Below are 16,962 nucleotides of genomic sequence, written 5' to 3'. Positions count from 1 at the left end.
TTTTTTTAAATAACCCTTTAAAAAACCCTTCTGAACCTGGAGACAGCATAAAAGAGAGCAAGGCCCAGATTTGACCCATAGGCCACAGTTTGGTAACTCTTAAATTAGAGGATATTGCAATTCAGGACATTCAAGGCTGCCCATAATGAGTACTGCCTAAAACATGGAAGGAATATGAAGGGTGCTCGATGCCTAAAGCCAGAAGCCAAGAACATGCTGGCACAAGAGGCTCTAACAGATAGATTGGTTGAGGTACATAAGTAAAATAACCAGGCAAAACAACCCCTGCTCATGCCCCTTTCCTCATCTGAGACCAGATAGCTGAGACAGGAGTAATGTTTTCATGTGGAAACAATGATTGGAACACAGAGATAGGGTATTATTTCTAGGTGCTGGTAACATTCAGTAAAAAAAATAGAGAATACATAATCCAGAAGACCAGCCATAAATGTATCCCAAACAGCATCATCCCATGTTGATATACCATACTCTGAAAACATTATTGAGCACAGCTGTAGCAATTACATTGTCCCTTCAGCATGAGTGAGCTGAGTCAGCAGAGAATGCAGACCAGCTGACAGAGTCTCACACAAAATTGAGCTCACTGTCAGCAATTCAGCTGAACACTAGAGAAATGCAAATTAAAAAGATGAACAAAAAAATTTGCAAAGGAGAGGCCACAGAACAAACAAAAAAGCAGTGTTAAATATAGTTATTATTTCCTTGGAAAGATACAAAAGAAAAGTAGAACCATGTAATGAAAGAACTAGTCCCAGCTACTCGGGAGGCTGAGGCAGGAGAATTGCTTGAAACCGGAAAATGAAAGTTGCAGTGAGCCCGGATTGCTCCACTGCACTCCAGCCTGGTGATGGAGCAAGACTCTGTCTCAAAAAAAAAAAAAAAATTTAAATATTTTTAAATTATATACATATTTGTATACAGCAAATATTTTTAAAGTATATATTTTTAAATAAAAAGAAATTTTTGAAACATTAGAAGGAGTGAATAAGCAACCTGATGTACAAGATTTAGAGATATACATTAAACAGAGAAATTATTCCAGAATTTAGAATGAAGAGATGAAAGGTACAAAAGAAATGTTAAGAGAGAGATGAGTCCAACTGGAAGTTTCATCATCTTTAAAAAGTTCCATAAGAAGAGAATAGAAAGAATGGTGGAAAGGATTTGAACAGAGACATAGGGTATTATTTCTAGGTGCTCGGCACATTCAGGGTTATTATAATACATTCAGAATAATATAATACTTCTATCAGCATTAGTGGGTATAAGAGAACAATGAAGCAGTATCTTCAACGGCCTGAAGAAAAAGAATTTTGTGCCTAGAATTTTGTATCTAGCTAAACTAACTTGCATTTAACATGACAATCAAAGGACATTTTTGGATATGAAAGCACTCAAAATTTGCACTGAAGCTTACCAACATGGATGTACTTCAGAAAGGAAAAAACAAGCTATTCGCCATAGCAGTGATATATAAGCAACATTGTTGGGAAAAATTTTATAAATTTTTTGTTTCCCAAATAAGAAATGAGCAAGAAAAATGTTATTTACTAACAATCTAAGAAGTTACAGGAAAAATAACACCAACATGAGAAGAGGGGAGTGGGAATCTGAGAAAAGTAAAAATATCTTAAGCTTTAAGACTTGGCAAAAAAGGGACTTAGAAACGAGAAACTGATTTTCTAACTGTTTCTAAAATTAATAAGTTTTAAAATTTAAAATAATTAGAAGAACAAACCAGTAGAGGGAAAAATAAAGTATATGTATACACAGACATTAACAGAAGGCATAGGAGGGCTGTAGAACTACTCATGTAGGTCCAAATGCCCTGTCTACTTGTTCCTCTACAGCTTGAGTATTGACTCAATCTAAACCTTTGCTAAAATCTTACATCTCTCTTTCTCCCCACCCATAATCCCAAACAAATTTATACTACAGCATCTATAATCCTTCATTATGTTTGTTGTTTATAAACCAATCTTGCTCATTAGGTATAAATTCTTAAGGACTAGAACAGCCTCCTTCTCATTTCTATATCCCTTCCTATATCACAATTACTCAATGTTTGTTGAATGGATGAAAATAGAGGCAACTTTTACATACTTAAAACAACTAAAGACTGGATTGTACATGACCAAGGTTATAATTTATAATAAATTATTTGTTACAAGAGGTTAAAGACCATGTCTAAGTTACTATTGCACCTCTGATAAGGTCATTCTTGGATCTTTTTGTTAAGTTTAGAAATCAGCTGAAATCAGGATATAGGAGGACATACTAGACAGTATTAAAGTGCCTTCCATCTCCAAAGCTCAAAGTTTAGAGAATAACTTTAAGAGACACGTTGACTGATTGTCCCTGAAATCGTACAACACCTGCAGAAGCTCTATGTCTTCATGGTTTTCAGACCCAGGAGTATTCTCCATCAATATGGCGGACATCACTCGCACATTCATTTTCACCATATCCAATTCACTGTGCAATTTTCCAATCTGTAGAGAGCAACGCAGTCACCAGTCAACAGGACACACAAAGAAGTGGGACACACAAAGAATAACTATCTGTTTCCTGCCCCGATGGGACATTTGCTGGAAGAAAAAATGCTTTTGTAAACTATAATATTTTCAAACTTAAATTTAATTTCATATAAATATACATAGTTATTTTACAAATGTATACGTAGGCACTTTTTAAAAGGACTTGAAATCTCTTGTAATAAACCCCAAAATATGCTTTAGGAATTTTAAAAATGAAGGAAAATAAAAAGATTAAAACTCAATATGGAGAAGCGAGAAGTACTAGGTACCTAGCAGAATAAGGTACCAGAAACCTGGATAAAACGGCAAAAGTTATCCTGCACTTATTGGCAACCAACAAGATAAAAGAAAAACAAATTAAATTTATCTATTTCTGATGGCATTAAAGAAGAAAGAATAAAAAAACACTCTTTTATCCTGTATTAAATTCTAAGAGGAATTATGTGAATTTTTATATAAGAAAAAAAGAACAATAATACAAAGTCTTCAATTATAGTTCCTTTACAGCAGGACAGAAATGAGCTTCATATAATAATTGTTTATCTGTACCTTGGATAAACTGATATACACAAACAAGTAAATGGAATTCAGTTGGCATAATAAATACAAATAATAAGACTACCATTTACTAAACTGTCTGAAATATGTGACAGTCCTACCAGAAGTAACAGGAATTGGCTGATGGACACTAGATCCAGTCCACAATCAAGGCTCCAAAAAAGCTATGAAAGCCACTAGGCAAGCACAGCTCTTACAAAGTTGGGCTTTGGAAGCAGACAGAATCCATGGTATTAATTCTTTCTGGAACTTAACTGTGATAAGTCACATAGTATTACTAAGCCTCAGTCTCTACCTCTGTAAAATGAGTGTACCTACATCTCAACGCTGTTTATCAGAAAAGACAAACTGTATATAAGGTGCTTACAAATCAGGAAAAGACATCAATATATACAGTGATGGCTGTTGTTACCTGTTCTGGGACCAATGTAATAGTCGAGTTCTTCGGAGCAATTACAGAAGAAAGAGCTGGTGCAGTAGGGACAGATGTTGGTGGATTTGATGAGAGTTGAGCAGTCTATGAGTATGAAATATGGTAGTATTATTATGTGAATTAACATAGCCACCCAATGCGAAGTTTTTTCCATTTAGCTAACTTAAGCACTCTCAAACAAAGTCCTATGTACAGGTTATCTTCCCAGAATAAATAATCAACTACACAACCCGTCAGCATTTTGTGAAGCACGCTAAGCAACTGAGATGCCCATAATAAAGAAGGTATTCAGCAAAAGGTGGCTGCTATTAGGATTATCATTTACAATTTAATAAAATGCCCTTGGTTTTTACCAAGGGTCTAAGTGATAAACTGCCATGTGAGATTACTGATGCTTTCTCTTTGGGTTCTTAAAAACAAATGGTAGCTCAATTCGGGTTAAGCCTTTTTAAGCCACAGCTGACAAGGCATCTCCTTCTCCATCAATGACCCTCTCTGGGTCAATGCCTCATCTCCAACCTTAGGTGGAGAGGTAACTCAAGGTTCTAGGCCAGTGCTTCTCAACATTAATGTGCAGAGAAAACACCTGGAAATCTTGTAAAAAAGGAGGTTCTGATTATCTAGGGTGGAGCATGCCAAACAAGCTTTCGGATTATACCCCAAATCACACTTTAACAAAATCCCAAGTTTCCGTTATTCTATGAGTTATTCCGTTATTCTAATATTTATTGCAATATTCTAATATTATACCCCAAATCACACTTTAACAAAATCCCAAGTTTCCGTTATTCTATGAGTTATTCCGTTATTCTAATATTTATTGCAATATTCTAATAAATTCATCTTTTTGCTTAAGCTGGGTAGAGTTAGGGTTGTCTCCTGCAATGAGAAAAGACCCAAGTGATATGCTATTATACTCTCCATGGGCCAAAGAAAGGTCTCCTACCTCCTGTCTTGCTGTTTCAGCCTCTGCTTCTGAGGGAGGAAACTGAACACCTTTTTTAAGCAGGTCGAGGTATACTTCCTTCACTTCACTTACATCCACACCTCCTGGGAAACCCTGTGACCAAGTCTGAATTAAGAGATGAAAAGTTCCAGAGTTAAAACAGCAACAAAATCAAAACACAGTTTTTAAGCTCCCGATAGAAAATGAGAGATCAATAATTATGTACCTCACTCAGAAAGAGAAAGCTATTTTTGAATGCCATGGGCAAAATGCTCATTTTCAAAGGCTAGGAAAATATAAAATATTTTAAATCAGACTTCCATGCCTCAAAATCTTGAAGAAACCCTGGGATATATACTATCAATTGTTTTTTGCTGCTCTGAATCCAAAATTAATAGATTCCAAAACAACATCAGTAGCTCTTTTCCAAGTAACCTTGAACTTGTCAGTTATCTGGAACAGTTTCACTATCTGCAAAATGAACATACACATCACTGTCTTTCCTAGTTGGCATAGATAAAAGAGAAATTGAGAGGAAAGTAGGGAAATGACTACAAATTCTTCAGAAAAAGGGCACCACTCAATGCCAACAAATTATTATTACATAGACACTAAAATAGCAAAAATGCTTTTCTGGCTCAATCCTAGACTTATAAAAGATAAATGAAACAATCAGGAGGTATGCTATTTAATCCCTAAACTAGAAATTTTCCATTCCATGAGGTATACAACAGACTTACCTTAATGAAATTCAAGATTCTATTCTGAATGTCTAATGGCAAGGTGTATCTGGGATTCAGCAGCTTAACTAAATTCTCTTTAACAAATTCCTTCTTCACAATCAGAGACTGGAAACTTGGACCACAGTTCTGCACGCACATGTCAATAAGCTAAATTAGAGAAAAATTAAACATTATATTTATCTGGCAAAACCACCTCCTAAAAATGTTAAGGGAAAAACTGCTAAATGATTTCCACCAGCATCCTAATTAACAAAGATAATTTAGTATATACTAAAATATTTGGAAAAATGTTAGGTTCTGGGGATACGTGGAAGTATAAGCATAATGTAACAGTCTAGAGGACAGACTTTTTGAGGAGTCCCAGCACATCCAGAAAGGCGTTAACAGCAATACAGAATACTAAATGCTGAAGAGAAATGCAGGCCAAACACGAGCTATGCATGGGATAATATCTGTCCCAGTTTACCCGGGGTAGCACAGGTATATTCCCAATGTCCTGTTTATTCCCAAAGATGACACACCGTTTCACTTTCAAAAATGCCCTGGTTTGGATAAATGAGACAGTCACCCTAGCTATAGGCCCTTATAGACAAGAGTAATTATTTAGGGTCAGGTGTTCTTACAAGACTTTTGGAAAAGGCTGATTGGAAGCTGGGCTTTGCAAAATGGCTAAGAACAGTAAAAATGAGTATAGAGCTATATTCTAGACAGAGTAATGGTATGAAAAATATATAAATGTGGGAAAGTGTGTAGATTACGAAGAGGGAGATAAGTACTCTGGTCTTTCTCTAGTAGAGGTATCTTGATATAGGTAAATTGGGGACACTGGAAAGATAGCGTGGATAAAGTCCACCCAGACTGTAGAGAAGTTTGTGTGGCAGTGCAAAGAGTGTGGACATTATGTTGAAGGCATAAGAAGGTATGGAGGGTCTCTATTAGTTTGTCACCATCAAATCTTTAACCTGAACTTGAGGAAAAGCTTAATGTGTGCAAAGTGATATGCTGGATAGGTTGTCAGGCAGCACTCTGCAAAGGCAACTGGAGGGAGAAGAAACCTGAAATAATAAAAAGATCCAGTAGCAACCCACTAGTACAGACATAATAAAGAAAAGGCCTAAACTAAGATGATGTGGGTACAAGAAAAGAAGTCATGACAGAATTATGAAGAAAGAACTTTGAATGACAGTGCTTGTCAAAAAAGGAAGATGACTGAAAGTTAAGTGATTCTGATTCTATGAGATTGAGGACCCCTGTGATGGAAAATTGGAAGAGGTGGTGGTATGACTGATCTAGGGGTGAAAATGATGGATTGAAATTTAGATATTTTGAGTTTAAAAGATAAGGGACATTTAAGTGGATGTTTGTTTAGCAGTGAGCCGGACACACCCAGCTACAGTTCAAGAGAGTGAAAAGTCATCAAGGCTGTCTTGATGAGCAGAGAGGAGGAATGGCTGGAACACGGTGGTTCACCTACTAACGGACCAAAGCAAATCCAAGGAAGGCAATCAAAGAGTAACTGACAGAAAATGAAGCACAAAATCAGGAGTACTTAAGGCATTCCTTTGGTAAAGTCAAAAGAAAAGTTTCCTGGAGGATGGGGTGCTACACAGTTAAGGATATGAACTGAAAAACATCAGCTCCCTTGAAAAATACATTTTCAATAAAGCAACATGAACAGAAACGACTAAGAAAGAATGAGCCGATACTGAAGAACTGCATGCAGAAAGTAGATTTCTAAAAGTAATCTAAAAGCAAAATTAAATCGCTAGTTTCCATGCTACCACCTCAAATTAGAAAGGTCATAGAAACCATAACATGACCAGGATAATCATCTTTGCATAATAGAAGCCCTAAAAATGGATTTCATGCCATGCTTTGTATTTTCAGTCTCTCTTTAATGGCAATACACAAAGCAGCAGCAGGTATAAAAGCTATAGTTTTAAGGCAACGTGACCAAGGAAGCAATCAGATAATAGAGAAGCTGAGCACAAGCAGCTGTATGACACACAGGGAAAACTTTGAAAGCAAAGGAAAATAAAAACAAACTCCAAAACATATTAAGATGAACCTATACTGATACAGGTTGGTGAGATAGAGTTAGAAAGTTGAATAACATGCTATTTAGCTTGATGGATGATTATAATGAGCTTTTAATGGGTGAAATGCTGAAAGGAAAAGTGCCTCTAGCTCAGTGTGAGTTTATAGAAATACTTCACCTAATTAGTTGTGCAGTCTTAGGCAAATACCTAGCCTCCAAGTCTCACTCTCCCTAGGTGTATTTCTTGCTAAATAATTAGCAAACCATTTTTTTTTTTTTTTTGAGACAGGGTCTCACTCTGTCACCTAGGCTAGAGTGCAGTGGTGCCATCTGAGCTTACTGCACTGGGGTCAGGTGATTCTCACGCCACAGCCTCCCGAGTAGTCAGGATTACAGGTGTGTACCACCATGCCCAGCTAATTTTTGTATTTTTAGTAGAGATGGGTTTCACCATGTTGACCAAGCTGGTCTTGAACTCCTAGCCTCAAGTGATCTGCCTGCCCCAGCCTCCTAAAGCGCTGGGATTACAGGCATGAGCCACCAAGCCTGGCCCTCACAAATTAATTTTTATCTTTGGTGCAACAAGATTTTATGATAATGGGTAACACTCCCAGGAGGTACATGCACAAAATCAAAGAGTCACGATGAAATGCTGAAAATGTGAACATCTGGAGATCAGCAATTATGCCTTTTGTGTTTTCCCATTAGAATCAAGAATGTCAGGACTAATTACTTGTACATAATCTCCTCTATTATGTCACCAGGACCTCTTTCACCCTGCAACTCACTCAGATAAGTAATAAAACCTACTGTGGCAAATTGGAAAAATTAAATATGTTGTTTTCACATATTCTGAAATTGGATTTTGGTGCAAATGTATTCAGAAAACCTATCTTTGGAAATAAGACAAATAAGAATCCATAATCTGTGGTGGGACTGAAAACCCAGGAGCCAAGGAACCAAGAGAAACTAAAGTCTCTTCACTGATCTCGTCAGCTTGGCTGGACAAATAATTTATCCTAAGCCTCAGTGTCCTTGTCTGCAAAATGGACATAATCTCTCCCTCTAGAGACTTGTTGTAAGGCCCAAATGAAACATAACAAAGAGCCTGCCACAAAGCAGGACCTCAATACGTGGCAACTATTTAGATCATCTTCCATGGAGAATTTCCTAGTAGGAGTGAATGTGATGATTAAGTGATGTAAGCATTTTCAGAGAGGGCTGGAAGAAAAAGAGGTAGTTGACAGTTTTCTTACTGTAAATTTCCAAACAACCCGGGCAGAGTGACGACAACCAGGTTTCTGGGACATGAATAGTGCCTACACCCAGGATGGAATGCAGTGGCACAAGCTAGGCTGACTGCAACCTTCGCCTTCTGGGTTCAAGCAATTTTCCTGGGATTACAGGAGCCTACCGCCATGCCCAGCTAATATTTTTCTATTTTCAGTAGAGACGGGGTTTCATATGTTGCTCAGGCTGGTCTCAAATGCCCGACCTCAAGTGATCCACCCGCCTCAGCCTCCCAAAGTGCTAGGATTACAGGCGTAAGTTGTTTCGTTGGTAAATTTGCCAAAGGAGAATAAACCAAGCTTTTTCTTCATTATTATTTTCATCCACATTTTACACCTCTTATAAAACCCCTGAAGTTCACTGCTTAGGGAGTGCTCCACAGAGGCCTATTAACTAATTGATTCTCAGGAACCTGTTCAACCACTTTCCATTTGACAATAATAGTAGCCTCTTGCTGAGATTTATCACAATTGACTCATTCAAAAACAGATTACTCTCTGGCTCAGAGTAATAAAGCCTGGAACAAAATTCTGCTGAAATACAAAACAAACTGCTCTACTGACCGATGGTAGGAAATCATAGTACAGTCAGATTCCATCAAAGGCCTAATCAAGGCTAACACATCCATGGAGAACTCAACATGACAGATAAAGAATATTTATAATTGAATTTGACAGGCTCTCATCACTTTAATAAAATAGAAATGTCATATATGAGGATTACTTTTTAGAGAGTTTGCTGGTAAACTTGTAATTGCTTTTGACAGACATAGGCAACTCCTTCTGTGACTAATTTCCCTCATAATTAAATTTGGCTTACGTGACTATTAAAGTCAGTCCTGAGGCTTTAAGCACACCTCTATAATGCAGTGAGTGGTCTGAGGTGAGGTGACTGGGACATTAAATATACAACTTCAGGAAATCAGTATGAAAATATGAAGAGTCAAAGGCCTATTTAAAGAAAATCCTATTTAAAGGAAAAGCCAAGTGTTTTTCCCAACTTCAGTGCACTGTGATCCCACTGTGTTTTCTGACCTCTGACTTGTGACTCTTGCCTGTTCTTAGGCACAGGCTTTAGACTCTTTTGTTCTCACATACTGGACAGAAACCATGAGGTAAGGGAGCTAAAGATCTGAGGTGGAACAGATAATGGGAACAGGAAGCTAGTTGGTAATCAGGCTTGAGAGATTAGACTATGTGATGAGAAGGAAGAGCAACAGCGGAAGCCCAAAGAGAAACAAGGCCAGAGGCACAACACTCTGGAATAACCCAACTTCCCCAAGGAGGGTCCCTGGTCCATTGTGATAGGGAAGGAACCATGATGGAAGAAGACAATGGAGGTAGGATTAAGAAGCAACCACAGAAACATCAAGCAGGCTGGGCAAAATAGAGAAAGCGGCAAACTGTTATAAATAGTGAATACCTATAAAAAGCAAAACAGTAATACCCCATGCTGAAATAGAGAAGGGGGCATAAATTCATCTTCTACCCTTCTCTTCCTTACTAAATCTCCTAACCTTTGGGATCCTTGAGATATGCTAGATGAGGGCACATCTACCCATCTCTCTACTCTGGTTCTACAGTACCTTCCATTAACCCTTGAGTCTTCTGTTTAGCTGTGTGTATGGGGGTGGGGTCCATTAATCTAGTCAACACCTGCTATAGCTGGCCCTGTACTACACAGGAAGAAACTAAACAAACAAAGGAAACACAGTAGCCTGCTCTTTTAAGAGGCTTGATTTTTTCTAAGAAACAAAGTGGTATGAGGCAATGGCATGGAATTTAGAATCTGAGGACTAGGATCAAATCTTGCCTATGCTATGTAATAGCCATTTTCATCTTGGAAATAAATCAGTTTCTCTTAGTCTCAATTTCTTCGTCTGTGAAATGGAGTTAATAATACAACTACTTCACAGGGTTGTCGAGAGCATCGGTCAGGTGCCAGGCATTTCTATCAGTGACCCATTGTTCTGGGATTTTTACAGAAGTGCTGCACTCCTCTCTCCACAGTCTCCTCCATTCTGTGACCTTCAAGAGTTAAGGACAAGTGAGAGGTCAAAAAAAGGTGAAGGAGGAAAATGCCTCTAAAACTATATTCAGATCCCAACGTGACGGGTTTCTTTAATGATCAAATCGTGAAGATTGTTCATTGTATTTCTGCTCATTCAGTGAGCCTATGCAAGATGTGCATTTTCTTCTACATGTAACTAGAAACCAGGAGCTATGCTCACATATGGCCCAGAGTCCTTTTGATAAAGACTCTAATGCATCTAAGGCAGTGTGGTGCTGGCTGATTACTGCGTGACCATGCACAATCTTAGGCTGGGCTGAGATAAACAAAGGCGTGCAGAAGAAATCAGAAAGCCACACAGCTCACTCTCAGGCAGCAGGCAGGGCTTGCAACACATACTAAAGTAAAAAAGAAAACTCACCAGCGTGACTGAAGAGGTCATATGGCCAAGGATGGTGGGAAAATGGGAACACATCAAATAAGAGTCCACACTTAAATCACAGACAATACAACACACAGGAGAATTGCTTAAACCAACATAGAACATTCTCCAAATCATGCCACACAGCAGAACTGGGTTGGAATTTAATGAGTCGAGAGCATCTCAGGATTCCACAAAGCTGTTCAAGTGAGGTAGAAGGCTAACGGGGAGGTATTTTTCAATATTTTGATTCTCCTCATCTTCACTTACAGTTAATTAATACATGCACAAACTTTTTTTTTTTTTTTTTGAGAGGGAGTCTTGCTCTGTTGCTCAGGCTGGAGTGCAGTGTGCAGCCTCAGCATCCCAGGTTCAAGCAAGTCTCCTGTCTCAGCCTCCTGAGTAGCTGGGACTATAGGCATGCCACCACACCCAGCTAATTTTAGTGTTTTTAATAGAGATGGCCTGTGATCAGGCTGGTCTTGAACTCCTGACCTCAGGTGATCCACCTGTCTCGGCCTCCCAAAGTGCTGGGATTACAAGTGTGAGCCACCGTGCCCAGCCATAAACTTTTTTTTTAAGAGTTGAGGTTTCTCTTTGTCACTCAGGCTGACTTGCAGTGGCATGATCATAGCTCATTGCCATCTTGAATTCCTGGGCTCAAGTGATTGCCCCGCCTCAGCCTCCTAAGTGGCTGGCAATACAGATGCAGGCCACCATACCTGACTAATTTTTAAATATTTTGTAGAGATGGGGTCTCACCATCTTACCCAGGCTGTTCTCAAACTCCTGGGCTCAAGCAAGCCTCCCACCTCCCAAAGTGCTGGGATTATAGGCGTGAGCCACCACACCCAGCCAATACACAAACTTCTTGATCAGTTCACCATGCATAATACATGTTAACCACAAACTTCCTATCTCCTGACCAAGAAAAATTTATTTTTCAGGAACCAGCTGTTTTCATGAAATTAAATGCTATTAGAAACAACTAAACTTTCTTTGTTCTGCAATTCTCATAAATTAAAAGTTTTAACTCATACTGTACACAACTCTTAGCTAACCTATTAGTTTTCTCAGAATACTTGCTTTTCTTATTTTTTACCCAGGATAAAAAATGTAACTACTGCTTGAGAAATCCTAGAGTTTTAATTATAAAATTAAAGTACTTACTGACAAGGTAAGTTGAATTTCTTTATGATTGTAGTTTTTGGAAATCCTTTTCTTCAAGGCTTTCACTGCATCTTTTGGCCTATGGCAACAAATACACTGAAATCACCAATTTAGGCAAGAAAACAAGAAGTTTTCTGCTGAAAACAAGAAGTCTCTCTAAAAAGCAACATGCATTTGGAGAGAGGAATGGCTAAGGAGCAGAAAACCAATGCCTTGGTTCTACTGTGGGACCCTAATCCAATGACTTAACTTCTCGAAACTAAATTTCTTCATGCATACAGGCAGACAATACCACCAACCCCCTTGTACATAAAATATTTTTGTACAAGACTATTACCTATAAAGTACTACCCATGAAATGTGCTCAATCCTGTATCCTTCTATCAATGCACAGAACCAATTTATAGGAAATGCAACTTCTGAAACAATGAAAGCTACCATTTTCATTAAAACAATTAGTATTTCCTGAGCACCTCATCGACAAGGGGATATAAGAGGAATTACAACAAACTAGGTCAGCTGCCAATTCGCCACAATTTTATGTTATAAAGAAAGAACTGTTTAGAAGGGTCCAGATGTACGATGTACTTTAAGATTCTCTTTTTGTATCATCAATGAATTGGTAAACATGGTAAACTGGATTATAGGGAAAAAGCCATAAACACTTAAAAATGCTAACCATAAGCACTTTTCATTTATTTATGATCAATAAGTAAATCTCTTTTACTGTCAGTTATCATTTTAATATGTACTGGAATATTACCAGAATTGTATTCCTTATAATTACCTTGTAATTGACTAAATACAAACCAGTTTGCTCTTCTTATGACTTTTTCCTTATGACTTCAATTCTCCAAAGTTTAAGAAGTAGAACAAAAGATAGCACATGCTATAAGAATACAGCTTAAACATGGGTGAGTTGACATTTAGAAGGAAAAAAAAACTGTCCTGTGACAGGGAGGAAAAAAGACTGCGAGATTGTTTCCTGATTACTAAAGACAACTGCCCAAAAATAGTTTACCACCAGGAGTCAACCAGCTTCTTGATAATATCTGACACTTTCATCAAATACTGACAATGGAAGCTGGAGATATTCCTAAAGAAGGAAACAGTCTCTTTTTTTCAATCTTTTAAACAGAAGGAATTTGAGTTTCACACTGACAAAATTTGAAACTCTTAAAGAAACTGCCAAGAGGAGAAAAATTATAGTGGATTTATGGATACTCCCTCCATATGTTGAAGCAAGCAGCTGCCCCAATATTTCAACCTGACAAGTCTTCAAAAGGTAGAGGGCGCCTAATGGATGATGAAAACATTCTTGCAACAAGAAAACTGAAACATTTGCAAGAGAAAATGTGCTGTAGTTCTGATGCTTCTTATCAGAGGCAAATACATGGAAAATAGGCTGTACTCACCCATCCTGCGTGGTGTTAATTATGTCACAGATGTTCATGAACTGGCCCCAATCTTCAGTCTGAACTCCAGCAAATGTAGCCTTTTCTGCCAAGAAAAAGCTGTTGAGTCTGAGCTACAACAGAATAAAAAATGTCTGGCATTCTTGAAATAATCTGCCTAGGCTACATTAGTAAGTGCCATTAAGTTTATATTGCCAAAGGGCAACGTGATTTTTTCCGGAACAGCTCTCAGAAACTCTGGAATCAATCAGAACCCAAGTTCAGATCGCTGCTGCAGCAACAATAACGAGTGACCTATTAATAAAGACTGCAAGCATAACACCTGGCCACAGGCCCAGAACAGGCCAGCTAAATCTCTGACTGCCTGGCTTTCAGAGAAAGGGACCTAGGGCTTAGTGAGCAGCTACCTACAAGGTGAACTGCATAGTGCTAAGTATTTTATCGTAGAGATGATGAGATAGAAGTTCAGCAAGGTTAGGAAATTACCAAAGTTATACAGGCAGTATAAAGTAGAACTGGCATTCAAATCTAGGTTGTTTGATCCCACTGTTTGGTTTTTTTAAAAATAATTTATTCTCTGGGGACAGGAGGAAAGAACTTTTAAAGGAGAGAAGTAATCCATTGGTCTTAGGAGCTAAAACATTGGCACAAATCCAAATAAAAGTAATACATTTATTCTCTGATCATCTTAATCTCACGATTTCTAATTTTACCAGTCATTATAACTTCAACCAATACTTGCAAAGACACTGCTTAACCACATAAAAACCTCCATTACATACACTTTTACTATCAGTCTTAATTATTTCAAACTGGCACTGAATAACTATCTGGACTAATAATAATAAGCATCTAAACTAACCACAGCTGGACCAGGCTGACCAGAATGCTTCTACACTTGGAACCCTATAATTAGATAATATGGCATCTTTCCCTCTCCAGACAGCCCCTTTAAGAATACAAGATTACTTATCTGGAAAGGGTAATGGAACACTCACTATGAATGTGCTACCATCTTCCCAAGAGAAAGGACAAGACACCTAAGCATGAAAATACAGGGTTCTGGGGGAAATGGAGAAAAAACAAAAAGGCTAGAGAAGGGGAAGAAAGAATAAGGACTTGTCTGGGGGAACCCCAAAGTTTAGCTTGCTTTCAATCAAGGAAAAGAACCACTTGAATTTGGCTCCGAATAAACAAAGCCGACCAATCTTGTGCTGTTAAGTATCTGTTGTTCAGTCTGCCAGATGTTTCCTCTCCATTCCTCGCTCTTCCTCCCAATCTTCTTATCTTTCTAGAAAACTCCCATTCACCCTTCAAGAGCCACAGCAGAATTCATTTCCCCCTTTTTGTAAGTTTTGTGTGTTTTGCATTTTCTTGCATTGCAAAGGTGCTGCACAAACTGTGCCCATATTCCCTACAAGAAAGTGAGTTACCTCAGGTTTGAGACCACCTCTTACATTGGCCTCACCAGTTCGTGATCCAGGTCCAGGCACATAGCTAAGAGTTAGTCCATGTTTACGGAATTTAAAAATTAAGTAGATGAACTGCTGAAATTTCTTCCGCCTATGATGGGTCTGAACCCATTTCTCCTCAGGGTTCATTCTAATATCCAACAAAGTACAGCCATTAAGGGAAAGCATCTCCTCAATGGTAGCTATTCTGACCATCTTATAAAGATGTGTAAACTGGCCGGGTGTGATGGCTCACGCCTGTAATCCCAGCACTTTGGGAGGCCTAAGTGGGCAGATCAGAAGGTCAGGAGTTCGAGACCAGCCAGGCCAACATAGTGAAACTTGTCTCTACTAAAAATACAAAAATTAGCTGGCATGGTGGCAGGCGCCTGTAATATCAGCTACTCCGGAGGCTGAGGCGGGAGAATTGCTGGAACCTGGGAAGCAGAGGTTGCAGTGAGTCGAGATCGGGCCACTGCACTTTAGCCCGGGAGACAAAAATGAAAAAGAAAAAAAAAAAAAAAAAAAAAAAAAAAATGTGTAAACTAAGGTTATGTTTAAGTGGTGTGCTCAGTGTCACAGCAATTAGTTGAGCTGTGACCTAAATTTTCCAAATCTGGGCCTCTATACTACAACTACTAGGTTCTCAGGATTTCATCACCCCACTTTGCCTGGTATTAATATGCAATCGTGCCTCACCCAGTTCCCAAGGAAGGAATCAGGAAAAAGAGGGAGGAGTGAGCTGGTGCTGGTAAGAGTCCAATCATTGGCTTCTACATACATCATGCACGGTACATCCAGAGGAGAGACAAATCATTTAGGTGGATGCCGGTGTAGTCCCTAGCGGCCTGCTAGACACCTCCGTGACCCTAGATGGCTCCTCTGTTCCCCTCCTCTTCACTCCAATGCCAAGTATCATTGTCTCTGTTTGCCCAGAAAAGCGATCCAGGTTGTGTAAACTTGGCGCTAGAGAAAACTGGTTTGGGGAGACCTGCTCCTCACAGCAAGGTCACATCACTTAGTCTCCTAGAGCCTCCTCTTCTGATCTGTAAAACGGGCATAACAATACCGTGCCCCGGAGAGTGTGCCTTTAGGAAAAACTTTCCCCAGGCCGAGAAGTTTCTGGTGTCTCCTTGTGGAGGCCCAACACTCCATGCCTGACTCCCGCGGTTCACCTGCTTGGTTCCGCTCCCTAGGAGGCATCGAAAGGAAGGTACATTTTTGAGGACTGAGGTGCTAGAGTGAGTTGGCCAAGAAGGAAACAACGAAAGCGGGCCGGGCTGGAAAGCGGGTGCCCTGGGAAAGTTGCGGGGGGAGGGGAGGAATTTTCTCCAAGTTGGACTAACTCGGTCCTCTGCAGGCTGAGAATGGATCAAGCAGGAAAGGATCCCACGGTCCCCCGCCTGCCTGGGCGTCTCTCCCCGCGCCTCCTTACCTATGAGGTGGCCCACGGAGGTCGCGTAGGGATCCCGGTGACTCTTGCCAAACGCCATGGTATCGCCAGAGGGCCGGGTCCAGGAAATCCGCCTCCACAGCTCTCCGGCTCCCGACTCCACCCGCTGGGTACCCTTGGCTCCTCCTCTTCGCCCGAGCGCTTCCCGGGCTCTGGCTGAGGCCGTGCGTCCTGCGCCGCCACTGCGGGGCGCGGGTACTGAGCGTGAGGCGCCGAGCGTGAGGCGCGGGGCGCCGAGCGAGGGGCAGGGACGCGAGGGCGGGGCTTCGGGACGCCCTGCGCACCTGTAGCGCGCCCTGAGGGACCCGCGAGGAGGAGGCGGCGCTGCCAGCTGCAGGTGGTACAGGCGGGCAGCGGCGGGTGTGCAGAGCCTGCGAGTGTGACGCGGCCGCCCGCTCGGATCCCAGGTGGGCTTTTCGCCACGCAAAAGAGGAGCCAGGCAGTCCGGGATCTCCAGCCTGGGAATTAGAGACCCA

The 16,962-nt window shown here is 40.0% G+C and overlaps 1 protein-coding gene across 7 annotated transcripts in view; it reads right to left on the bottom strand.

Moving 5' to 3' along the window:
• Window positions 1–16,696, bottom strand: part of TOM1L1 (target of myb1 like 1 membrane trafficking protein) — a 59,865-nt gene extending 43,169 nt beyond the window's left edge. For 2 of the 7 annotated variants that reach the window (XM_017538797.2, XM_017538798.2), the window contains exons 1-7: window positions 16,469–16,696; window positions 13,583–13,667; window positions 12,168–12,246; window positions 5,236–5,385; window positions 4,496–4,621; window positions 3,529–3,633; window positions 2,397–2,513 (exon numbers count right to left, since the gene is read on the bottom strand). In XM_017538797.2, the coding sequence (XP_017394286.1) occupies window positions 2,397–2,513; window positions 3,529–3,633; window positions 4,496–4,621; window positions 5,236–5,385; window positions 12,168–12,246; window positions 13,583–13,667; window positions 16,469–16,526 (720 nt within the window). In that variant the 5' untranslated portion in view covers window positions 16,527–16,696. Of the gene's footprint in view, window positions 1–2,396; window positions 2,514–3,528; window positions 3,634–4,495; window positions 4,622–5,235; window positions 5,386–10,997; window positions 11,006–12,167; window positions 12,247–13,582; window positions 13,696–16,468 lie in introns of all 7 variants that reach the window. The other 5 variants (XM_017538802.2, XM_017538803.2, XM_037742118.1 and 2 more) reach the window with 5 other exon arrangements.
• Between the last annotated feature and the right edge of the window lie 266 nt (window positions 16,697–16,962).

The sequence above is a fragment of the Cebus imitator genome, unplaced genomic scaffold (assembly GCF_001604975.1).
Source record: "Cebus imitator isolate Cc_AM_T3 unplaced genomic scaffold, Cebus_imitator-1.0 Scaffold115, whole genome shotgun sequence".
Lineage (NCBI taxonomy): Eukaryota > Metazoa > Chordata > Mammalia > Primates > Cebidae > Cebus > Cebus imitator.
This window is presented reverse-complemented; position numbering and strand designations above follow the sequence as displayed.